The 26,358-nt window shown below is 38.1% G+C and overlaps 1 protein-coding gene across 1 annotated transcript in view; it reads right to left on the bottom strand.

Annotated features, from left to right (window-relative positions):
* Positions 1-26,358, bottom strand: part of AGMO (alkylglycerol monooxygenase) — a 192,017-nt gene that overhangs the window by 148,222 nt on the left and 17,437 nt on the right. Inside the window, exon 3 of the mRNA XM_056336837.1 lies at positions 23,507-23,658. Within this exon, the coding sequence (XP_056192812.1) occupies positions 23,507-23,658 (152 nt within the window). The remainder of the gene's footprint in view (positions 1-23,506; positions 23,659-26,358) is intronic.

Genomic DNA, 26,358 nt, shown 5'->3' with positions numbered 1-26,358 from the left:
AATTGTTTTTACAGTCATTTTCCCCAAAGCAGTTCATGCTTAGAAGCTTGGACAAATCCTCTGATAATCTGTCCTACTCTGTATATTTCTTAATAACATAAAAAGTTGAACTTGTTCCCATTCCTCCCCTCCTGCTTATGAAAATGCTCTTAAATTTATTTTATTTATTAAGATTACATAAAGTGTTTCTTTCACAGTAAGCATTCCTAACAAGCTTAGTCCCCTGTGCTGGGAGGAGAAAGACTCTTTTCATGGATACTCAGCCAAGGGTTCCTGAGAGTTAATACTCCCACTCTTCTTCTTTGAGTGTCAAGGGATTTTTAACATCCGCAAAACAGACAGGAACTTGGTTTTATGCCTTAGGAAAAGAATGGATTTTTTTTCACCACATAATAATCTGCTGTGCAATTACCAATAAAAAAGTAATATTCTCTGCTATAAACTGAACAATGTGCAAGAAGCATTTATTGGTAATGTACTGCAAAAAGCATAAGGAATTTAAATCAAGTTTTAAAGTGAATATAGAAATCAACAACATAAAGAAACCACAAGCACTATACAATGCTAATTATTTGAATGATAAATAGAAGCTTGTAAAATGACAGGGTATTGATACATCACAAACTAAATTGTGCACTTTTATAAAATACTGATGACTAGTAGACTGCATTCACTGTATCACGTACTGTAAGGTCTAGATAGGAATAACATGTTCACATAAAAGAAGCATTAGTTTCAATCAGCTCTGTGTGGGAGCATTTCCCTTCACAAATCCAGCTGGAGGACAGGGCCTTTATTAAACTGAAGGCTACTGCTTCCAAAGTCTAGTAAGACAGATAGAGGGAATGAAGGTTTTGTTCCCTGACACATCCATTTACTGTGTATAGAAGTGGGGGTTATCCTGTCTTAAATTAGAATTTGCTGGTTGGTGGGGTTTTTTGGTTTTGTTTTGGTTTTGGTTGGGCCAGTAGGAGAGTACATCAATGAAACAAATCCTTCACATGATGGACAATTTTAAGAGTAAGGAAACAAGTTGAATGAACACTGACCCCCCACAAAAGCTGTTAATTTGCTTAAAGAGAACATTAACAGCACTTAAATATTTCATCATAAATTCAGCCTGAACACTGAACAACTGCAAAAGTCTTTCATTCAAAAATATATGCACATGTTGCTATTGAGGCAGAACGTGTTAGTAGTAAAATAACATCCATGCTATACAAACCCGTATTTTTCTCATTTGAGCCATTTCACACATACAAAAAAGTTTTTATAAAACCACAAATTTTTGAATCATGCTTACCTTTACAAACAACATATTAGCAATTATGGATCTGCCTTCATTAATTAAAACCACTCCCAAAAACTTAACCATCATTCTGTGCAACACAGATTTTGAAAGTTGCTTTAAGGTATGTTCTAATCCGTGGTTAAGCTCTTCCATAGGCAGTGAAACAGCAGCCAGCACAATATGCTTTCAGAGGATGCATATGTTCTATGTGTCCTTACTGGATAAACTAATTCCTGCTTAAAGCAATATGAGATAAAAGCCACCAAGTGTGAAGACTTTCCTAGGTCGGGTAGAATTACCCAAGCTAATTTGCAACTAGTTCTTTTGTGTACTGCAAACCAAGGCAGCAAAATGTAAAACAAACTGATCCTGCTTTGTCAGAACAGTCCTAGAGCTTGCAATGAGCTGTTTTTCCATGGCTATCAGAAATAAAACAGCAAGATTAAGGACATCCCCATGAGTAGCAGTTACTTCCACAAGAACAATTACCACAGAACACAGCTATTCTGGAAGAGACAATGTTACTCAGTCTCTCCAGAGAAAAAGTATTCCTTAGGTTGTTCCCTTCAGACATGAGAAAGTAGTGCAGTGTTCTCCCTTAAATCCAAGCTTCTTCAAAAAACATCAGAAATTGGTGCTCAGTTCAAACACAGATCTATAAATTTTCCTGTAATTGTCACAGTGACTCAGGATCACAGCATAGGATCAATCTAATGAATTAGTAAAATAGATTGATATATTTTGGCTTACCTCAGTTAACTGATCGGACTCATCTTACAGGTTATTGCACTGAAAAGTAGAACCTAGTGATGCAGAATCCACAAGTAACCAAGATGCAACCTGAAAATGTGGCTGACAATTCACTTTGGGCTGGCAAATGGAAAGTTCTGGTTCTGATTCTAGGTAGCTCCATACTGAGGGTATCACAAACTGATTTTTTTTAAAAAAATCCTATTTTATAATCAAATACAATTTAAAATATATTTAACATGGCATTATAAGCTATGACAAGAATATTATCTACCAGCAACTTTAGGCACTATTTAAGGTTATATTTTTATAGGTACAACTCAACAGTTGTATCATTCAGTAACAGGTGAAGTTAATATATACACAGAAAATCACACGGACGTTCTCAAGTTTTCAGGACATTGACTAGCAGAAGTTGTTTCTCATTCAACAATTGCATACTTAATTTTAAAGATGTATTTTTATCAAGCAATACATTTTGTTACCCTTGCAGCCTCACCCCTCATAGAGTCTACAGGTTTTCACTTGTCTCCAGAAAACATTTTAAAAGAGAAAATAATCCATATATTTATAAAGTTATGAACATATAAAAATAGCCATCCATTAAACGTGCACAGGTTCAAAAACATTTCTTCCTGCAAAGATGACTTTTCCATACTTCCTCCACTACGGTTGGATGTAAAGTACATTACAAGTCACAGTGCAGTAAGGGAAAGGCCTGCCCTCCTAAGCCAGCAGGGAAGTGCTACAGCCCCAGCACAGCCCCAGTAATATTTCCGTTGACCTTTTCCACATGTAAAGGAGGCTCCAACTCAAACGACCCCTTAATTTCTCAGGCAACAGCAGCGACTGTCCTCACGCCTTACTTTGCAACAGTTCACAGTTGCTTTCCCAAAGAAGCAAGACAAATAAAAATCTTGAGAAATTCAGCCCTTTCTTTGCCATGCCTGTTTCCCTCTCCACCACTAGGTCAGCTATGGTTTATACCTTTCCCCTCAGGTCACCTAATCTTCCAAAGTGATGGGAACTCTGAGTAATGGAAATGTTTTTCACTTTATCTGTAGAGCTAGTGGCGAGTTACTCCACTATGGTCCTAATGTACCAAGCTCGCGCACTCGCCTGCTCACGCTCTCTCTCAGCTAGAATAGAGATGTTTAAATATCAGCTTTGTGGAGTCACCTCTCAAAACAATGTTATTTCCACAGATACACATACCTTGATAATTAATTTTGATACATACAATTTTAAAATCTAGGGGTTTGGTACTTGCTACTGCATTGCTATAAAGCGATTACTTATTATTTAAAATTAATATATGGTTGGAAATTTATATAAATCATGTGTTAAACAAAATATGAATTCTACACATGTTCTTTTAAAATGACAGTGCCATCACCATATTCAAGACCATCACCATATTCAAGACACTACAAAATAACCATCTGCTGTAGTAATTACTCCCTTCACTACGCTATGGAATTAATGTTTCTAGCAACCAAATTATGAGTGATTTCTGAGATAACATTTTTATTTATGCTTCTTACGTCATCTATATTCACTAAAAAAGTGTTGAGTGAACTCCCCAGTCCTTCATTTCTCCTTATGAAAAATAATGTTATTTTGTGCACCCTTTAAGGAATCTATACCATTGCAAATCATGCTCATACAAAATCTGAGCACATCGCTTCAGTCAACTAGAAAATTAAAATTTCTGATTCAGTTATTAGATGAAAACAATAAAACCCCTCTCATCGGAAAAAAACTTTATAGTCCTAAAAGCAATTAATCTTATTTCATTAAAAAAATATGTCTTCAATTGCCAGGACTGTTGCATTTAATTGGAAACCTGAAAGTGTAAGAAAACTTTGGTTCTTTATCATATTTCCAGAATATAAATGAGGAACGAACTTCTTAAAGAAGTCTGCTCTGCATTTTTACCAGGTGCTCTGAAAAAAAATTAAATAGCAACAGTTATAGAGGTATAGAATACTTTTTCTCAAATATTAAAAGCAAATGTATTAACAAGTAATAAAATAGGATCATTAAACTTTGTTGTAGATTTGTATTTAGAACTTCCAGCAACAGAAAGTACTTTTAAATTATCTGAAAGAATAAATTGAGTAATACTTTGTTCTATTTAATGTGTTAGTAAAAATATAAGCACTTTAAAACAGATATCTTATCTAAGAACAACAGGGTTCACTTCTCAAGATCTAAGAATCTTTCAGGGGGTGGTGGTGGTGGTGTGTGTAATACCATTAATACCACAAGGACATGGAGGCTCAGAGCATTATGAATCTAAGAATTTTACCTGTTTCTCTAACTCCAATACTAGTCACAGCAGCAGTCTTGCAACTCACAGTAGCAATGAAATTGCAGCTCTTCTCCTACATATTATACCTGGAGAGTGCCTGTGGCGATTCTGTTTTTAAATTCATTCTATATGATAATATTCTAATTTTGAAAAGGGTTCTCCTCATTTCTCCTCTTCAATTTCTTAGGTTTTTTTCCTTTTTATAGGTCATTATTAAAGTGTTTTGCTTTATTTCGGTAGTCATGCATTTGGGTTATAACACTGCAGTTAGGGATACTAATCTGAGGAAAGACTCAGGTTTTTGAGAACTCCACAGCCACGATACCTTTTTTGTTGTTGTTTTAAAGTACTTAATCTGGATTATAAATCCATGAGTCTTTACCTTATATACAGTGAGTCACACTGTTCAGTCCTCAATAGTTTAGTAGCATACCTCACATATACACCAAATCAAACATGGCCAGGTCAGCTGCAGTACTATCAACACAATCTGCTTTGAAAACATAACCCTTAGATTACTATTGTTATGAAATCTTACTATCCGTGTCACACCACCAGATTTATTTGGCACTTGCAGTCATGACTTGTTCTTCCGGAGGAATTCCTCTATAATAGAGCATTAGTTATTGTACCATTAAACTACAGTATTTCCGTAAATTTTAAACAGATAACAGCACTTTCTAGCAAGTGTTTTTTTAGATACAATTTTATTACCTAGTTACAGGGAGAAAAAAAGAAAAATTGGCTAGAAAAGGTTTTCCTTCTCTAGTTAAAAAAAAAAAAATGAGGTTAACAGAAAACATCCTGCCATTGCTCCCAAAGGAATATTCCCCAACTACAAAATGAGTGAAGGCCATTTCTAAGTGTAAATATTTTAAAACATAATGTAATAATAAACAGTTATCCTACATATTTTTTCTAATGTAATCTTCGGTATATTTATACTATAAGCATTGATCTTTATAAGTATTTTTATCTGTTTCTTTAATTTGTGGATGCTGGCTTTAGGTTCAACATTATTAACAGTGGCAACAGTCCAGCGTCCTGGTAGAAATATGCAGTGGGCACAGATTGCTCTGGCTCCAGGGCTTACTCATATTTCAGATGAGGAGTGGGCCTGTGCAGTTGAACTATTATTTTTCCACGAAAACGCCAAGAGACTGGGATGAATAGGCTCCTTTCATTATTCTCTGAAGGAAGAGGAAGACTAAAAGGTTCATAGCGAATTGTGTCCTCACATAAATGTCAGGACAAAGTAAGGCTCCCTACAAAAACATTTTCTTAGCAGTCTTGGCAAGTCTTTCCCTAAGAAACACCGTGGAATTGTGCTCATGATGTCAGACATACTTTAGTGAGTATGAAGGATTAACATTTTGTATCTCTCTGCTGATCTGCTCACCGCTACAGGAAGCAAAAAAGGCAGCAGTAAGCTTTCGGTTAGTTTTCTCTTAAAGCAAGGTACAGAACTGTCACACCTCAGCGCTTCCGTTCAGGATGCTATGATCAGAAAGACTGGCACTTAGGCATCTAATGTAAACCATACTGCTTACTGAAATCTTATTTCCATACAGATATACATGTCAAAAGCAGAACAAATCTCTCAAGATCATTCAAAGGGCAGAGGATTTACCGTGATTTTACCCTGTAGACTCAGTCAATGCAGTAAAATTTGGTGTAGAATTAACAATTTTAGTTTGCACTGAGAATAATATTCCTGAAGTGTCAGATTACAGCATCATAAATAATGATTGTACACTAAAATCTAATCAGTATAACATCATGCTGTCTTTTACAAAATAACATATTTAATGGTCATCATACTGTAAATGTAGTGTATTAACCTAGTGGGTTATAGAGAATTCACAGAGTTATTCACAGTTATGGAGAGAAAAGAAATTCAGAAGAAAAAATTGAATTCTTCTTTAAAAAAAAATATCTGTCTCAAAATAGCTAACAGCTGTAACCTGTTTCAAAGTTTAACATAGTAGTCGATTTAATTTTAAAATCCTTAAAAGTACTGCAAGCACAATTTGAAAAATAACTAATAAATAAATAAATAAAATAATCAAAGGTGAAATTCATGGCTTGACTGTAGAATAACACCAGGCCTGCAATTAAAAGTTGCTGTGGCTCATGTACGGGGACTGACAGCATACTGTAGGACTACACCGTGGCTCATTGACCTTGTTAGTATTTAGCATTCAAAGCCACTGTCAATATCGCATTCACCTGAGTCGGACCTGGGGGCTGCAATACTTTGGTTTCAATTAGCGTTCCAAAGCTCTCTGTTGAGCAAATCACAGATACAATTTATTTCTTCCTGAACTAGGTATCATTCCCTGAATTTAGATTTTATTTGACAATACTCCTATTTTCCATTTCTTCTGGCACAGTAATTCTGACTTTACTTCTATTGTGCCACTACTGAACCAAGTGGCAAACACTTTCTGCAATGATCCAGGTTATATAAACAATTTCTACTAAAGTTAGGAGGGGCCTTGTAATCCTTTGAAAGTTAGAGATAACTACATTTCACTATTGAGCCAGCATCTCCTATGCTGAACTTTCCTGTATCATTGTCTGACATAACATAGAATATGCACTTCTGTTTTTCTTTCTAAAATAAACCAGTTTTACTCAGTCATTTTCAATTTGACTTTGGATATACTGCAAACAAATTAGTCCTGACAAACTAATAGAGATTGGGCCAATGTTTGGATGTGACACCGCTAAGGAAATCTATCTTGCAAGAAGGAAATTTAACAGCTGCTTCTGGAGGAAGCATCTTTATCACTGAGTCAGAGAGGAACCAACTGCTTAGCATAATTTTAAAGGCAGCTCCTCTGTTACAGGCACCATCATTCAGTTGATGTGTAAAAACCATTTATAAATATTAGCGATCATCTGGCATTTTTCAAAAGAACAGGAAAGTTAATCCCGTTTCCTGACTGAGTTCTGCCTTGCATAATTACATTCTGACTACCTAAGTTCCCCTGCAATTTCAGTTAATTACAGTATTATTCTTACTTCCTGTCCTAAAGTTATTTGTGTAGTAACCATATCCTACTAGAGTGGAAGATGAAGTAAGCTCTGTGAATTATTTTGATTAATGTGTAAAATGTTGTGCTATCACCTCACACAAAAGACACTACATATTAGGTATTATTCCCAGCTAAGAAAATGTGTGAAACTTTTCAGCAGTTATATTAACACCCAGTAGCGCACCTCTCAAGGGATGCTTGTATTACTCAACTAATAGATACGAATCTGTATGTAACTAAAAAATATTACTACAGCCTTTTATTGAACATAATCAAATGAAAAATCTGATATATCTCTAAAGAGATAAAAAAATATACAACCCCCCCATACAGAATATACCTAAAAATATAGTCCTCTAGCACTGCCTTTTCGTTTTCCTTTGTTACAGAGAGTAGAGGACAATTTCCCCCAACTCATCCACTAAAACCTACTATTGCCAGTTCTACACATTGAAAAATCTTTATACTTGCTTGACAATCACAAGGTTTTGAAGCATAACTAATTGGGAAGTGACTAGAGTATTTTCAGCAGACCAGAGAGGGCTGATCAAACTGCCATAGTTTCATTTTAGCTTTATACAAAACCAGAGGATTTCTTAGTGCCTCATATAAAAAGAGTACTTCATTTTTGGTGCAAACTCTCATTTTGTAACGAACAGCAGAACTTCTGCAGGCTTCAATAGGACAAAGCTTTATCCCTCAACTTTTTCATGCAGTAGCCATAAATCTATACATCATAAATTTCCTCCCTCAGCCTCAGACCACTCCTCTTAAACTCATCCTGACTCCACATACATTCCTCCACACTGCTCCAATGCCTACTGTTTTCTGTCACATTCCTCGGCTCCATCCAGCCCTCCCCACACTCTCCCCCGCATCCAGCAGCGCTTCCCTGTCCCACTCATACAGGCCGACCCACAGCATTTTCCTATCTGAATGTACCCAACTTTGCCTGCCCCAGCCTTCTCCTTCTATACAGTTATTGTTGTGGTATCTAAAATTTCTCTTAGTGCTTCAACTGCTGTAGTCTAGACCCTTTCCATTATTATAAAAGTGATTTCACTTCTCCAAGATGCAGAACAAAACCAAGTAAATGAGTCCTATAAGCACAAAAAACAAAGCCGAAGAAAAATAATCTCAGCAAAACCAACATTGCAAATAAAGTTATTGAGACAGACAATAATATTGCAAGACCTGGCAACACATGCATATAAGCCACCACAACATGCCTGAAAAACAAAAGTTTGACTAGCAAATCTGAACTATGTGTTTTGTCACTGCTGTCCTGCCCACCCCCTCCCCACATGAGGAAACCACAGCCATAAGTGGGAAGAACAGGTGGGTGGCACAGTCCAGAACCTCTGCCTTCCCAGGGGGTTGTGGTGCCCACCATAACCACAGTGATGGACCAGCTTCCATCAGGGCAGCTTCCGAGTGCCAGCTCATCACTCAACCTTTAGCTGAAGGGGTTTTTTTTCCCCAAGGCCTGGCAATTCTGTCACGAGGAGCAGAAGCTGCCCTAGGAGCAGGGATGGCCTCCCAGGACCAGGATTATACCACTTCTTTATACGTATAGATATATACACCACTGCAACTACATCGCTTCTTTTTCATGGTCACTCTTCATCCCTTTACCTTGTTCTCTCTTCTTAACCACTTCCCTTCTCTCTCTATAAGCAAATACTTGTCACAGTATGTGCTGCATCTGGTGATACCTCCACACTTTCTTTGCACCTTTTAACATCCTCCCTTGTCCCGAGTACGTGACACTTCCAAGCAATGTTTTGAGGATTAAACTGAAATTAAAACAAGCTATTTCTATACACTTGCAATGGCTGATCTTCAGGTCATGCTCCAGACCCTATTTGTTTTCATACACAACTGGGAAAAAACAAGTCAGTCATTGAAGAAATCGGGTGTTGGACAGCCTGTGTCTTTGAGACAAGGATTTCTGGAAGCTCTCTAATTTTTCTGAGGAAGAGACTGGACTTCTGTAATTATATGGTTATTATGTCTTTTAATGAATTTACACACTGGCAGAATGGGAATACAAAAACAAGTCTACATGAACACAACAAACAAAAAACCCTTCAAGGCTGTTTCCATTTACAATTACAGGCCATGCCATTTAAGGGAGTTTGCAAGGCTCGAACATGTTGCAACACTGCCAGCCCAGGAAAAGGATAACCCTGTGTAAAAGCCTTTTTCTCTTTTGGAAGAGAGGAAAAAAAAAAAAAAAAAAGGGTTCACTTTTGACATGCTTGTTTTGGAGCTCCTAAAGGAGTAAGGAGTTCACATAACTGAGTTCATCACCTCCCATGCACTGGGGCAGGCTCCAGCCCTCACTGCCTCTCTGGGGCCCTGCAGGCCATGGGAGATCTTTAGCCCAAGGAAGGAGAGAAAGATCTGGCAAGTAACAACACCTACGTGCTGGAAGGCGCCTCCTCTGCGTCGCTGCTAGTCTGGTGGCAAGACCCTCTTATCCCTCATCAGCAGAGGAAAATCCCTTCCACATTAAGTACAATTATAGGTGAAAATTGGCTGCCAATTCTTGAAAATCTGTCCCTTTAAGTTTTAAGGGAGCTGGTTTCCTTTTCAATTTTAAATATATCTCACCCATATGGGAATAATACACAATCAAATCCAATATTTTTCCTACTGCCTAGCAGCTAAGTTATTTACTTGACTTTTACAAGATTTTTCTTTCCTCTTCCCAAGTTTGAGAGCAAGCACAAGCTGAGATGAGCTGTGCTGCTCTATGAGCAGGCAGCCGCTTCCAACAACTTATTTGAAAAGAAGCAGATCTGTATGTTAGGTGGGAAAGGGAGAGACAGCGTAGGCGGGTGAAAGAGGGGAAAAAGTCAAGGTTTGAAATTTTTGTTGTCGTAAATAAGGAGCTTGAAACATGGGAACAGAAAATAGGAAACTTTTGAAGGCTCGACACACCTATTTCCTACTGCTGGAAAATTAAGACAGTTCCATAAGCTGCATCTCCCCTACCTAAATTAAAAACAATGCACAAAGGGTGTTAAGTTAGCCACACAGACATAATGGGTATTGAAAAAATCCCACTTGTGTGCAGTGCAAATTTGCATGTGCAACCTGCATCTGTTTTTAAGACGCTAGATGGAAGGCAAAACAGAATTTTTCTCTGAACCCCTTTTTTTTCCCAAAAAAGTTGTAGAAATAAAAATTTAACATGTTTACTATTTACAACTTCCTTCTCAGAAGACACAGGTAGAGCATTCATGCCTTCCAAAATGTAACCTTACACATCTGGCCTGCAAACATCTGGATATTTATCTTCACTCATCATTTCCTTCGGTAAGTCCAAAAACTGTCAGTTATTTCAGCTGAGATTCAGCCCAGGGGAGTAAAAAAAAAAAAAAGTTACATCCTTCTTTTGTCCAGGTTTTATAAACTGCTTTTTACCTTTTCCCTGGGATATCAGTAAGTATAAAAATAAGCAGTCTGGATTCCTTTGACTGTAGTTTTTATTCTGTGAATATGTACTTCTGAAGCCACAGGGAGCATACATATGCAATTGTATTTATTACACAGTTATATCTGCAATACATGCAAAATACCATACATCTTTAAACAGGCTTTTTTTTAATTTTAAAGTGTTACATATATCCAGAAGAAACCATTCAAATCAGAATACAGACTGATTTGTGAATAAATTATATAGCAAAACTTATGCCAATTAAACTTCAGATTTGGGATAGTTACAAATCAAAATCAATTAATTTAAAATAAAATAACCTTCTTTGTAGAGTTGTTTTAATGGAAGCACCGCCTTTGGACTGGAGGAACCAGCCTGAGGAGGTCACCCCTGAGTTTGTCCCTTGCTCTGCCACTGTTCTAGAAGTCTCTTCATCTGCCTGTGCTCTCCTTCCCCTATTTTAGAGAGGCATAATGACACTTATCTCCTTTGCAAAACACTTTGAAGTTTAATTATGGGGGGAATAAAACCAAAAACCGCTCTAAGAGACTCAGATGTTATTACCAAAGATACATATTTCTGTAATCATTTCTGAATCTATCTAAATATGAGTTTAGTTTTTCTTGCTATTCAGTAATTTGAAGCTACTGCTGACTTTAAATTTTCCAAATCACCAACCTGGTATCCAATCTGAATTGCTTAGCAAAACGTTTTGGACAAGAATTCAAATTATGCAACGAGGTTTTTTTAAGTCTGTTGTTCAACTGAGGTCGCATTCACTTTTCCTTTGTTATTTCTTTAAACCAGCTTCATGCTTTCTAGCTTCACTCTGCTTGGTGAAGTGGAAGTGCTCTTAGAAGAGAGGTTAACTTGAAAATCATACCATATTTAAAGACAAAAGAGCATAAATTAATATTACAGCTTCTTAAAATTCTATCATTTAGAATGTATTTATTTTATGTGTACTGTGGGCACTTTGCACACTGCCATTTGTCCCATAGGAATGCCACAAAGCATTCATGACTCAGATTCATTTTAACCATATGGTACAAAGGAAGCTACTAATGATATAACAAGGTTACAGACTTAGCTCTGCATTTCTCTATACTACTTCTAGATTTATTTTTCAACTTTAAATCAACAAATGAAATTCATGTTTAAGTACCACAACAACATTTATAATTTAAAAGAATTAAAATTTCATGTTAGAATGAGTGGATAAGAGCAATCAGAAAAGCAAAGCCACAAATAGTGGGAAAGACTTGAGAGTTGGCTTTGACAGGTTTGCTCATTCCTGCCTCACATCATTTCTAAGCAACAAACAATGCAGGAACAGTTTCTTTTTTTAATTACTTATTTATTTTGTTTCTTTTTTTAGACAGAAGGTAATTTCCAGTCAAGAGTATAATAATTAAAAGGTAGTTTTGAGTAAGAAACACTTTTTATTTTTGTATCTGTAGCACACTATAGGTTACCTTACTGAAGAAAAATGAGATTTTATGACTACAAACTTTTTAGGATCTGAGCATCCATATGTGTTAATAGGAACTATAATTTAAAATGAAATTAAATAAAAACACAAAAGCATGTAAAATATATGATGCACATATAAAGCATCTACTTTCCTTACACCACTGTGCTGTAAAATCAAAAGAAAAAACTTACCTTTTTCTGTCTCACTTTAATAGGCCAGTTTCCAGTTGATGGAAGGCATGAACCTGACATCACTGATGTCTGAAATGATTCCTTGTGAAAACATGTCGCATGGCATAGTGTTATTACAGTCTGAGATTCTGCACTCCCCTTTTTATACTGAGCAATAGTTTTGCCACTGCTGAACTTGCAACTATAAAATGGCAAGGTATGCTTAGAACAGTGATATGAGTGGAATATGATCATTAAATAGAAAGAAATTCTTCTAATTGTATTAAAAGTAGCAAGGGAGAATCTCACCCATGTTTACAAATTGCGTGTCCAGGTTGCTCTGCATTCTCTGAAGCAATACCCCCCCCCCCATTTTCCTAGTAAGTCTGCGTAATGACTGCCACTTACTTGTCCTCATCAGAGAGGCTGAATGTTGTTTCATTTTTTTTCAGAGGAAAAGTTTGTAAGAGTTTCTGGAAAGTTAGTAACTAGATAGATTCGAGAGTCCTCATGGACCCTACAAAACCTTGGACTTCCCCATGCATGCATACCAATATGACTTAAATAGTCACAATTTTTGGTTGCCATCAACAGAAAGACATTTTCACAATGCTTCGGTTTGCATTTAGCTCTCAAAATAATTTGCAGAGGCCAACATCCAGTGCCCAAATCCAAGTGCTTTAAAAAACCCAGCTATGAATACTATAACAGCTGAGTGATTCTTATTTAGGATACCTGTCTTTCATACAGCTTTATACAAGAGAACATTGCAGATATCTTCTTGCAACAGGATATTTACATTCTATTTAGAGCGTATCTTCATTAAGATTTAAAAAAGTAATTTTACTTTTAAAATATTTAACCTTGCTGAATTTATTCAGGTTTGACAATTACTAATTCTTGAGAAAAACTAATGGAGAAATACTGTAGGTTATTTAAATACCTGTGGTTGGGAAAAAAGAAAAGTTATGCCAAAAAAGGATTTACTGATAATTTTAGCTATTAAAAAGAGGGGGGAAAAGGCAAAAAAACTGGCTAGCAATTTTTATTGTTACATCTTCCACCAGCATGCTATCAGTTTAGATAGAGTGTGATGTGGAAAACATCGCCATTCCTACACTTAAAAAGCATTTTTGGCAGTTTAAATACTTTAATTAAGGCAATAAAGATGCATTGAAGGAAACATACATGCAAAGAACATTGTCCAGACACAATAATATTTTGTCTGCTCCACACACACTTTAAATATTAATTGCCAATCTTGAAATGTATAATAAAGTATTTTAAATGGTAATGGCCTCACTAGATTTTTAGCAAGCAAGGGAAACTATTACAGACATCCAGCTTCTAGAAATCTGAGTAATATCCTGAAAGGAACAGCTTGCCACTTGGGGGCTGGGGTGGAATGCACTTCTAGTCTGCTTTAAAAAGTAATTTTAAATTTCTTACTCAAAGAAAAAAAAAAAGCTTTTTCAAATTTGCAAATAATCATGTGCCTATTCTTTGCAAGGAGTGCACATCAGTCAGTAAAACTGAGGGTGTAATTAGCAAAGCACAATCTTTTTCTTAACTTATTTTTTTTTAAATTTTAGCTAATTCTGAAATGATCAATTGTACACACTGGGAAATATTTCAGTCACAACTTAATACCACATATAATTTAAAAAATGTCTGTGTATACATGCATAAGATACACATGTAATTATGGATACACACTATTTAAATTACAGAAAAAATTGCAAAAAGAGCATGAAATAAATGGAAAGAGCAATGGTATTTCTGATACATCCTTAGTCCTAATACTCCAGAAATTAGAGTTTTAACAATATCCTGCTGAAGAACAGAAGTGCAAGCCCAAGCCCTTCAGAACGGCCCATCTCCCCAGAAGGAGAGCTGCGTCCATGTCCCTGCTCCACATCCCCCAGCCACAGAACTGCACACATGCCCCAGGAGCCACCTTACCTTTCCCTGCAGGTAGACTGTGAAGGTGCTCCAAAGCTAAATTCTGGACAGTTTGAGAAGTGTTTGAAAAGAAAATTCAAAACAGCTCTTTGAAACTACGAAATACTATAGGTCTTCACAATGACTATTAAGTAAAGCGCTGCTTCAGAGGCAGGGATGCAGAGAGACAGCATGTGCATTTCTTTCTCCATGCTAAAATTATACAGACTGAAAAACAGAGCAATAATGATCAGGCAACTTTTACTAGCACAGCAGGAGAAAAACAACTTTTTTTTTGTAACAGAAAAAGCACAAGCATTTCAGTGGGCCATCTGTTTTAACAATGCCTTTTACATCTCTAGGCCTCTGCTTCTACTTTAAAACTTAAGTGACAAAAAGTAGTTACCCCTGCTGCTGTTTGCTGAATTACATGACGTGTGCTTTTACTCTAAATCGAATTCCTTACAATCACTTTTTCATATCACAAATTTAAAACTGTCACTACATTTGCTACTTTTCATTGATAACCTACTAATTCCAAGAGACTGGCAAAACATGGAAGGGGCATAAAAATGAACCTTGCCCATCTTCAAACATCCCTCCAGTCTAGGACAAAGCCCTACAGCAAGACAGTCTGCAAAGCTGCTGTATCCAAAACTGACATCTCCAAAGTAATTAAAATTGGTTTAGGAAAAAAATGTGTTTAAAATGAGCCTGAACGAAGTGATCTGTGTGCAGCTTATTCAGGAAATAGGTATTAGTGAGCATTTTTATGTTTCTAAGTAAGAAGCCTTTAGCTGAAATAAGTAACATGGCTTAAAATTAGGTCAAGAGAAAAAAGAATATATATTCTCAGGTGGGTTTTCACTTACTCTAAATGTAAGTTTCAAAAAAAGAATAAAAGACAGACATAGCTGCACTGCTTTTCTAGAACTTGGAAGTAGTTAAACTTCCAAACGTACAGTCTCTCTCTTCAACTTACGAAGTTACCTGATTGAAGGTGGTTCTAAAACATTTAGGAGGTCAAATAGTGTGTAATGGAACTATTTCAAATCTTTTTTTCAGGTAAAGCCCCGTATCTTCACACTATTGCAGAAGAATTAGTTTCTCCACTCCCACATGCACTAACTGCAAAAAGGTTCACTTTAAAACTTGGATAATTCATATTTTACTTTATGTTCTATAACACCTTAAGAAGTACAAGTGTTATGCACCATTTCATTGGTTTTCAGCAGCACACTTGGAAAAGCATGTCAAATGAACTGTTTCTCTGCATAGTGAGTTAGATGCTTTCATACTCATGTCTCCACTCAAGACTAAAAAGGGAGTGATTTTTTTCCCGGTTAAAATGCACATGCACAGACTAGAGGGCAGCAATAGCCAAGGATACAAATGTGTGAAGACAGCTGACTTTTTGAATGTTCAATCCATGCTAATTTATAGCAAAATTTCTTCTCCCACTTCATCCCATAAGATACTGTTTTAAGTTGTTCATGTGCAGTGATGCTTCTGTCAGATTAGTTTAATAGTCAGGAGCATGACTGTAATCACAACAGCCATGTGTGCAATGTGTGGGTTTCTTCATTACATCCACCTGCTCAGTCCATATACTGTGAATGTTTCCTGGTATCTCAGAAGACAGTCATTTCACAAATGCCTTTTTTAATTCATTTCAAGCTTCAGAAATTTTAGGTTTTACCACCTTAAAGAAAATTTTAAGTGAAAAAAAAAAAGTGACTTTTTCCCACAGCTTTGAATATTTAAGGATATTTATTCTACATTTTCTAATGTTTTATTTTAAAAGCATGTTACAAACTTGATTTTGTGCAAGCTGATCCAGAGCGTTTTCCCCAGTCTGTGCACTCAGGAACAATCCAGGCACTGCAGGTAGGAAAAAGATGAAACTCTACCCTCCAAACACCCATAATAGGTACCTCTAGCAAATGCATGTCTACATATAGAGCCTCAAGAATGCCGATGTTTTATGTAAACCCTCAAAGCAGGATTTGCGTGATACTTAAGAGGAATATTAACTGTGCTGGCCCCTTTTCCCAATCATAAGAAAAGATGACTAGCAAGGAAAACGGAGGAATATGGTTTCTTTTTCACTTTGTACTGGGGAGCTTGCCAGGCCTCTTCATGGTGGAAGCCTGAGAAAAGATAAACAGTGCTGAGAGGAGATGGAATTACCACCTGAATGCTTGGTGTAAGAAGTGTCATAATAGTGTCAGCTCACGCTTTCAGGAATGCATATGTCATGATATTTAAAAGATATATTGGTATATCAGAAAATTTCAAAAAGATTGCTTTCATACACATATGAAGCCCTAATAACAACCACAGAGGTCCACCTCTCCCAGTATCCTGCGACAAAGAAAAGCAATTACCAGGTATTTACAGAAAACCTGTAAAAATCATGGCAAGTGTATACTGACTTTTCTGCTGGTATCCTTCTATCATAAAAAAAAAAATAAGCTGCTTATGTCTTGAACTATATTTTGAACTCAGATCATGCAGCTTAATTCCTCACCTATAGCAATGAGACATGTCCTGTCCTCTGCTACATCATATTCCCACTCTGAGGCAGTAGCTCTAAAGAGCCAAAAATCCATGGCCAACCACTTTGTCTGCCATACAACTTCCTGGCAGATTGGTTGTCATCGTAATTCTTAATAACCTCTGGCATTTCACATATTTAGAAAATCTATTCACCTGTAAATGTCTTTTGGATATTCAGAAATTAAGATTAAGTGAGAACGCTCTAGTGGCTTTCCTCTTATTTCCATCTTCCAAGCTCTTCATGTTATGGAGATTTTTCAGAAAGTCACTTATCTCACAGCTTCTAAAGTAAAACAGAAGGGGCTTGTTATCTCTGTATGTGCCACAATAAATTTAACAGACTAAATGAGTCAACCTCACTTCATATCAGGACATTATTCTTGCCAGTATACAAGAAATCAGTCTTTCAAACAACAGGAACTTATTACGAACAATAACAACCTGAAAACAATACAAGAAGGCTCCTATAATTTTATGGGACCCTAGACCACTCCACGTCAGGAAGCCTCATTGCAGCTGAGGTAGTTTTCAGGTGAACTTTCTCAACCAAAATATATATTTACATTTCAAAATGAAATGCAACATTTTGGTTTGCTTAGATAGACGGTGGTCTTCTACAAATTTAGTGTCCTCTCAGAAAATTAAATGACACTTGGTAAAGGAGCACCTCTTATTTCTGAAAAGTCAGAGAAAGGTAAAAGATACAGGTATAAAAACAAGCATACAGAAATAACAAATGGTGTCATTTATTTACAGTGGACTTGGAAGGCAGGGAATGAATCATAATCACATGAACTCTATTTATTTTCAATTCATGTTATGCTGTCTGCAGGTATTATACTAGAATCATTCAGAAGATAGAACAGAAAATATGACAACCAGCTATTGCTTTTGCTATTTTTGTGAGGCAAGCAGAGTCAGCATTTTAATATCCTGCTCTCCCAAGCCTGTTTAAAAAAAATAAGAAAAAACACCTGACAGAATGGCAAAAAATGTTTTCTCTAAAATTCACAAGAAGAGAATATATTTCTCTTAATCACTGGGTATCAATTCCCTTTGCAATCAACACAAGCTGTGACACGAGAAAGAGCAGAGCCTCACTCAGGCACTTGACAGTTCCCAAAGTTTTCTATCTTTCACTGGGGTGGAATTAAATTTGTTTCACGCTGGATAATCAATATAGTACTGAATTTCTGGTCAGATAAGAGAGTGCAAGGACAAGCCTAAAAACCCACCAGCACACAACCCTCTCCCTCTGCCCCTCAGATGGAGTCTTTGGCATGTAAAAGAACATTGTCATTTACCATATTTCTAGGGGAATACAGATCTTCCCAAAAAGAAAACTTTGTGTCTCTGACCATATTGCCAGTAACAAAAGTCAGACATAATTTTATTATAATGACTTTCCCATAAATCTGAAATACTTTAAATCCAAGATTATATCAATATACTATCAATTCTTAATATAAAATCTGCTGAACAAGTCCATTCTAATATACCAACTTCAGACAAATACATTATAAAATGCAGATGAAAGGAGCACTTCAAAGGCAGGAATGGGTCAGATAAATAAAGATAGCACTATCATATGATTCCAATGCAACCTCCCAAAATGAGCAGTAAATGTAGATGGTGAAGAGACTGTGAGCCCTGCTGTCTTCACAGGCTTGCAAGTTCAAACTTATCTCCTCGTTCCGCATCAGCATTGCACTGGTGTCCAGAGCGATAATATCAGGATTATTATTGCAGACTACGTATATTGTTAGCAGAAAGAACAGGACTGGGGTTTACTGTTGCCTATTCCAGTCATTTTAACGGCATGAATCTTGAGATGCTACCTGCCTCGATTTGTCCATTCTGGGTCCTTATAAAAGAGTGAGTTACCTGCCTGTGCACTACCGACCGAGAAAATTCTCTCTGCTCTCTCTGAAGTCTCCAAGTTTCCCACAGATTCTGTGCTAGCCAGTCTGGTTTATGTTGCTTATGTCCTCGACCACAGCTAAGTTGACACCATGACTACTGAACTGAGCCAAATTGTTTAGGAAACTCAACACAGCTCTGTTCTTCAACATGGACTGTTTCAGTGACCTCAGGCACACAGTCGTGGTGCAGGAGGTTTTTTCCAGAACCGAGTGGGTGGCAAACTGCATCATGGTGTAGGAAAGAGCAGCCAGAAACTTCTGAAGTCAGCTCTGCTGCCGAAGAAGTTGTTCTATGAAACTGTAAGAAAAGATGCTTACTGGGAGAAAAGTAAGAAGCAATGTAAGCCATGAACAGGGAAACCCACTTTTTAAAATTATACAAAACAGAATATGAGAAGTTCACAAAGCTTCGGATTATTGGAAATCTTAGAAAGAAAACCTCCTCAATATCCTCAGCTGAGACATTCTGCCACATACCTGAGGCATGGCCTTTTGAGGGACAAAACTGAAATGAGTTTTCAGGTTTTCTTCTTCGACTTCTGACCCTTCAGAAGCTGGCTTTGGCCAAAATATCGGTCCTGTGGGGTGGGAGAATCTGTGGAACTTGGAGCCTATTTCTCCACAATATGCCTGGTATAGTAGAAGACTTATTTCTCATCCACCACAAACAAACTCAGAATTATTAAGAGACACGCCATTAACTCAACATTTTATGTAGCAGCTGGGGAATCTGCTGAGGATACGCTTATCAGTTGAGGTCTACTTTATGACCTCTGCACATAACTCAAACCATCAGCTCATATTGGCTCGGCCCGTTGCTGACAGGGACCATGTCACGTATCCCACAGGGCAGCTGGAAGCCACCAGCGGACAATGGGGGCAAGCGGCTGACACGGGCCGCCGCAGCCCTGGCAGAACAATGCAGCTGCTGCGGAGGTCGGCCTGCTGAAGGAAACGCGCTTCTCCCAGGTTGTCTGAGGGGAGGGACGCTGAAGCAATGGAAATTCCCCAGCACTAAAGGAGAACAAAAGAAGAGGTGTTGGAAGCTGCCGTTAAAAAGACACAGGCTCTCTAAATCTGCTGGCTGCCAGACTTGGACAGCTTCTTCCAAGGCCTGAAAGAGGAGAGGAGGGTCCCCTGGCTGACAGAAAATCACACTGCTCTGCAGGATGCAATCCCGCGGGGAGCACAGATTAAAAACTACTCCCTGACACTGAGGACCAGAGTTTTACAGGTCCCCACTGTCCCCTGTTGGGGCACAGGGTTGGGAGCGCAGCCGCTGCCATGGGCTCTGCTCAGACAGGGGGTGCCCCTGGGCCCAGCAGAGACCCCGCACCAGAGCCAGCCGCTCCACAGCCGGGACCTGGGCTCCACACAAGTGCGCCTCTTGTTTTTGCCTGGATCTGGAAGTCTCTAGATTTCCTCCCCTGATTAAAAGGTGTGGCTGCTAAAGAAATTAGTTTACAGAGCCTCCAAATTCCTTACTGCCGTTTTCATGTAGCTGCAACAGGAGTATCTGTGAGGCCAGGGCACGGGGAGGTGTGTGCTGCACCAGGGCTGGGGCTTGGCACTGCTCTGGGATCACCGAATCCCCCTCTCCTGCAAGAGTAACTCTGCAAGGACTCTGCACCTGGAGGGGAAGCTTCAAGGGTAATCCAGATATGATAGATTAAAATAACTGGTAAAAATCCCCCAAACCCACACATATCCTTCCCTGAAAAAAAAAATATATAAAACCAAAACCTGTGATTTTCTACAGCGTTCTTTTCTCCTTAGTACAGCCACAACGGGTGTTTTTACTGAAACAAAGGGAAGAGTTACATTGATTTATAAATTCATTAAAACACCAGGAGAAAAAGCAGTGGCTAACCAAGTACTCCCATTGACTGCAATGGCTGTTGGATCAAGCCCAGAAGAATGCTGGAATAACTGGTGAAACATTTTATTTTCTAACTTTTTAGTGGCTACTGCAAACAATGGAAAATACAAGCACATACTTAGAATAACTCTATCCTTTGCAAAATGAGATCACACCTAAAAATACTTCCTCTTGTTGCTGTATAACTTCAGTTTATGATAATAGCTATTACACACATATAGTGAAGAGGAAAAAATAGCTTCCCAAGTGCTGGGTAAAAACCTGATACTGTATAGTAGAGTTTCTGCTACAGAAGAAACTTTAAAATCTGTAATGACTCAGACGATTTCTTCAAATAGCAGAATGGACAATCCAATTATTGCATGGACAACATGAGATGAGATAAGGTAGTAAAAAGACAGGGCTTCGAATTATCACATTATTGCTTGGGAGACAAGTAAAGCTATGTGTTGATGATTATTATTTTTATCAAAAATAATAAAGTATTAAGATGCAACTGCAAAATGAATCTGAATTTTAGTTTTCCAGTTTGAAACAATTAGCGCTATTATTTACATCCCCACACATAAGCCCACACAGCTTGAATTTCCTGGGATATACATGTGCTATTAATTTTTAACTTTGCTCTGGGATCCAAGCCTGAATTACCAGGCCCTGTCACTTTCTAGTGCAAGGGTGTTTTGTCCGTTTATACCAGAGACTGTTTCAGTGCCCTGGCCTCTCAAAGTGCAAAGGTATTTTTCATGAGTTTACAATTTACTTTTTAAACCCACCTCCTACACTTAAATTTCCTTAACAACTTCCAAAGTGGCCAACTTTCGCAGCTGTGTTGCTGTGCTACAGATTTCATCATTGCTTGACCAGAGAAAAAAGCACTGGTTAAACTAAAATCTCCACTTCAAGTGATGTTCTACAATGTTGCATCAGTTCCCTGCTGAGTAGCTCAGACCTAACTGCAAGCAGTATTTCTGTAATCTGGAGAGTAAATTAACATTTATTGAATGCTCAGCACTGACCTTATTAACACAAGAGCAGTATTTTCTTATACGGTTTCCTCAACTCCATTACGTTTAGGCAGAATTGGTTTGGATTTTAATTCTAAAACAGCTAGCAAGATTCATTTCAAAGTGTGCAACCCCCTTTGAACAGAGAAAAACAGACGAGTAAATGCAAAGTTGCTGCACGAACAGAAATACATGCAATTGCTTTAGAGAGCACAGAACTGACCCTGCTCTCTTCTCTGCCAGTGGGAATTCTACCACTGACTCCAGTGAAAGCACAGCCTGGCTAGTGATTTTCCAACACTTGAAGGCAATTATTTTTATTTTAAAATGCAGGAATAGCCTCCTGCTCTGGTCCAGTTCTCAGCCTGAGGCTGTAGCCCTGCCAGCACTGTTAATGTCATTGTTTGCGAAGCATATTCCCAGTCTCGCGTACACCCACGCAGGGCTCCCAGCTCCCGGCCGCGATGTCCCCCCGGCTGCATTGTTCCAGGTCCCCCTGCTTCCTCGCCTCCCGCCCTGTCCCCCCACCATTGTTGTCCCCCTGCACCCACCCTGCATTGTTCTCACGCCTGCCTGCCATCCCCACCCGGGAGGGACCCTTCCTCCCTCCCACTCCCCGCTGCAGCTCAGGCTCCTTTCTTACCTACTTCCATATATTCCGCTGACCTATTGGCATCAAAACATTTTCCCTTTCTGAAAGCACATTACATAAACTATTGTCACTAGATCCCACCGCTTTTGCGAGCTATAGGCAGTCTGGCTTGAGAAGCCCAGACCAAAGCCTCTTAAACAACAAAAAGATTCTTACTTCATCGCTACGGACTTTAGATCAGGCCCAAAATTTGGATTGATAGAAGTGTTACTGTATTTTCAGATAGGATATACAAGGCTAGAACAAAAATATGTTGTCGGTATAGAACAGAAATATGTAATAAGACACAGGCACACAGGGATCGATATTATTACATCTTCAAATATATGTGTACAGAAATGAGTGGATGATTTACATGGGCTTCCACTGTTACAATAAATAAAAGTTAAATCCTTTCTAAGCTGTGCATTTTCTCTTCCATGTATAAAAGCTAAAAGGGATAAAAACATACTTCTAAAAAAACAAGGCAAGACTTGCATTTATGTAGTCAAGTGTTAATTGCAGACAGGATTTCTAACATGACTTATTCATACATATATACCTATGCCCATAGATATATAAAGTATAGAAAAAATTTTATTCATTTACCAATTAAACAATGATTGAATAATTAAAACTATATTTTAAAACACATTAAGTTAGTCAGCTGTCCTTTCATTATTTTGGCCACCCTTCTTTTTATTACTCTCCATTTTGTACATCCATTAGATTATTTTGAAATACTTATCTATATACTATGCTGCATTTTTCATACAGGCGTGTAGGGATACTAACCCTTAATTTTTATGTACTCCCTATTTTTTCCCTGATACTTTACTTTCACTGTGGTACTGCTTTCAAATTGATACTCTTTTCACATAACCACGTTTATTATACAGATTATGATGTATAAACTGTTTTCCATGCTCAAAGTAAAAGTGAGTTTCTGCTAACCCTTGAGAAGAAAAGCAACTATGTATGCTTATAGTAGTTTAAGTATAGAAACAAAACTAAACACCTCACTTTATTAATAAATAATTCATATAATTTTTATTTTAATACATTAAAAGCTTGTTAAATCTTACCATGGCTTATGCGATGAAAGCAGTAGTATGCAAAGTCCACTCCCAGAAGTGTCAAATACCATGTCCATGGCGAGTCCCAGGGCAGTTCAAAGAGTCTGTACTTATCCCATATATAGATATAACTAATTAAGTCAACGCTTCTGAATAAAACACTGAAACAGAGATCCAGAAAGTTTTATCAATAATTTTGTCAACTTTAATTACATAATATTTTTACTCTATACTTACCATTTATCAGATGGGAGTCTTTTTGTAACACATATAAAGCCAGTCTCCAAGTTCTGCAACCTCTGTCAAGTACTACTATTGACTTCAGTGGAACCTTTGCTTAAGATCTACAAGGTTTTTAAACTGACCCTACCTGCTCATCACTTATGTTGCAGCATGCTCAAAGGCTGAAGCACTCCAGTGCTCTGCAGGTATTATTGTGTTCCTGTTCTTCCAAGATCTGGAGGAAAGCCATCCCTGCTAATTTACAAGGTAGAGGTGACTGAAGTATAGCAGCATTTATGCTCAAATACTAATGTATGACATTAAAATACCATGACTATTTCCACTGTAAGGAAGGGCATGGATGGTGACAGGACTTTTGGAAGCCACGAGATATTCAATCTGCTCTGCATATCGCTTCACTTTAAAAGGGGATAAACACAGCAGGAGGAGACAAAGCCCAATGCCTTCAAAAAGAAGGGAAAGGGCAATTGATAGAGAAAAATGGCAGGACTGCCAGAAAGGGAGAGAAAACCCATGAATTTGCAAAGGCGGAAAAGCCACCAAACAGCAGTTTTTATTGCTGCTCAGTTCCTGGCTAACAAGGAGTGATCAACTACCCCCGACCTAACACAGATGAATGCTAACACCAGGAGAAGGAGAAAGTAGCTCTGGGATGGGCAGGCCAGATCCACTGGTAATTCTCCACAGCTGTTTAGGTTAATACAAATTTAGGTTGCCAAGATCACACACTCCCCGCAGTGCCCTACCACCTCCCACCTTGTTTCACTGATTCAGAGAGGGATCTGCCTCCAAATTGCTTTGGTTTTGCTGGTTGAGTTTTTGTACAGATTGGGATGTGTTAGCCCCAGTGTGACAGAAATGAGAGGCTGTGGACACTGGGGTGGCTCAAGTGACAATTGGCTTAGGTAGCTGAAATGGTGCCTCAGCTGTAGGTTGATGCATATTTAAACTGGCATTTTTGAGGAAGAGAGTTGTCCACAGCATGATCTGCAGCAGCCTCCTTGCACGCCCTCCCACTACCCTCCTTTGCCGTTTTGTGTTTGTGGGACTGTGGTGAACTGAACTGGAGCTGCCTCTGAAAATCAGCATGCAGAAAAAGAGTAGGGAAAAATACTAATTGTAGGAAAATCACACATATTCTTTTTTATGTATCAATGGATTAAAGGTACCTCAGTTTAGGGCCTAAGAGCCAGAAATAAGATTATCATTAGCACCATCACCTACACACAATAAAAACTAATCTAGTTCTTAGATGTTTTGCTGTTGGTATATTTTTGGGAGAGGGTGGCAGTATTATCAGCAGAACAATACCTTTGTGCAAAGTTGTGAAAGACTTTAGAAATCTGTAAATCATATTGATGGTTGAAGGAAGACTAAGGGATTCAAATTCAGAGAACTACAAATGGGGATAGCAAATGTCACACCTGCAAAAAAACCACTTGAATAGAGGTGGTAACAAACTGCACATAGGTGTGTCAGCCTTGCAAAACCTCTGCTGAAAGACTGTCACAGTCCAACATCGCTTTTTCACTTTACTCTGCCCTTAAAGCTTCACCTTACACTGAAATCAGCTGAAAGTCTCCAGGCATCTCTCTGTCCATGTCTTTTCATACTTGTCTCGGTGACACTTCTGAATGATGCTTATTCCCAAACTTGCCTTCCCCCCCCCCCCCCCCTTTTTTTTTTCAGGTAGATTGTTTTTTTATATAGTTTATAGCATGAGCCCAAAAATACTTAAATTGGCAAAACTAAAAAAGGGCACGCTATACTTCTCCTCTTAAAGCCCTATTTCACACACCTGGAATATATCCCTGAAAACAGTCCAGCCATGCTCTATTCTTTTGGGTAGCTGCACTGACACATGAGGGAACCTCAGCAAACATGACTGTGTCAGCTTGCAAACCATCCCCCATGCTATGATGCTATGACTGAACTTTACAGCCATCTCCATATTTTTGCAGAGACATCCATTCAGAGCTTTTTATTTCTGGCGTTAGCACCTCTTTCCCACAACAGTGTTTTGGATAAGGCTAGAAGGAAACACCTTAATCTTCCCACTACTAGTTTCTCTATTAACAAGGAACAAAATCAGCTGAAAATCCCAAGCTCCCGATACTAGCCTGCAAGCAGAACAGTATCACATCCACCATTTTATCGCAAGAAGCTGAAGCATTACAAGGAGTTGTTGCTCAGGAAGAAAAGAACAAATGTGTTTTCCCCAGCCAGCTGCCACACCTTGCCTGCAACTAATTCCTACCTTTAGCACAATCATCCCAGTTTTTCTCTTGCAAAACACAACAAAACCCATGAAGTTTCATTTCAGCAGCTGGCAGATGAAGAATTTCTCTTGACTAGCAACAACAGGTGTATCTACCACTTCAAAAACAACTTAGCTATGCCCAGAAGTTGGACTGTACACACCTGGAACATGTTTAATTTTCATAAGAGCTGTGTTCTATAAATATTTTTAAAGAAGATTATAGGTGTCCAACCAGATTTTTGCAATTCACCTCACGAGGCATCTGTAAAATTCAGTATAAATTCTCAATCCCTTTCAAAACCGGTCAGAAGGGAGCTGATTTTATTCAAACACAAAGAAATGGGCATTTCTTAACATC

Source organism: Falco biarmicus, chromosome 4 (genome assembly GCF_023638135.1).
Source record: "Falco biarmicus isolate bFalBia1 chromosome 4, bFalBia1.pri, whole genome shotgun sequence".
Taxonomy (NCBI): Eukaryota; Metazoa; Chordata; class Aves; order Falconiformes; family Falconidae; genus Falco; species Falco biarmicus.
Note: the sequence above shows the minus strand (reverse complement) of the source record. Positions and strands in the feature narration are given on the sequence as shown.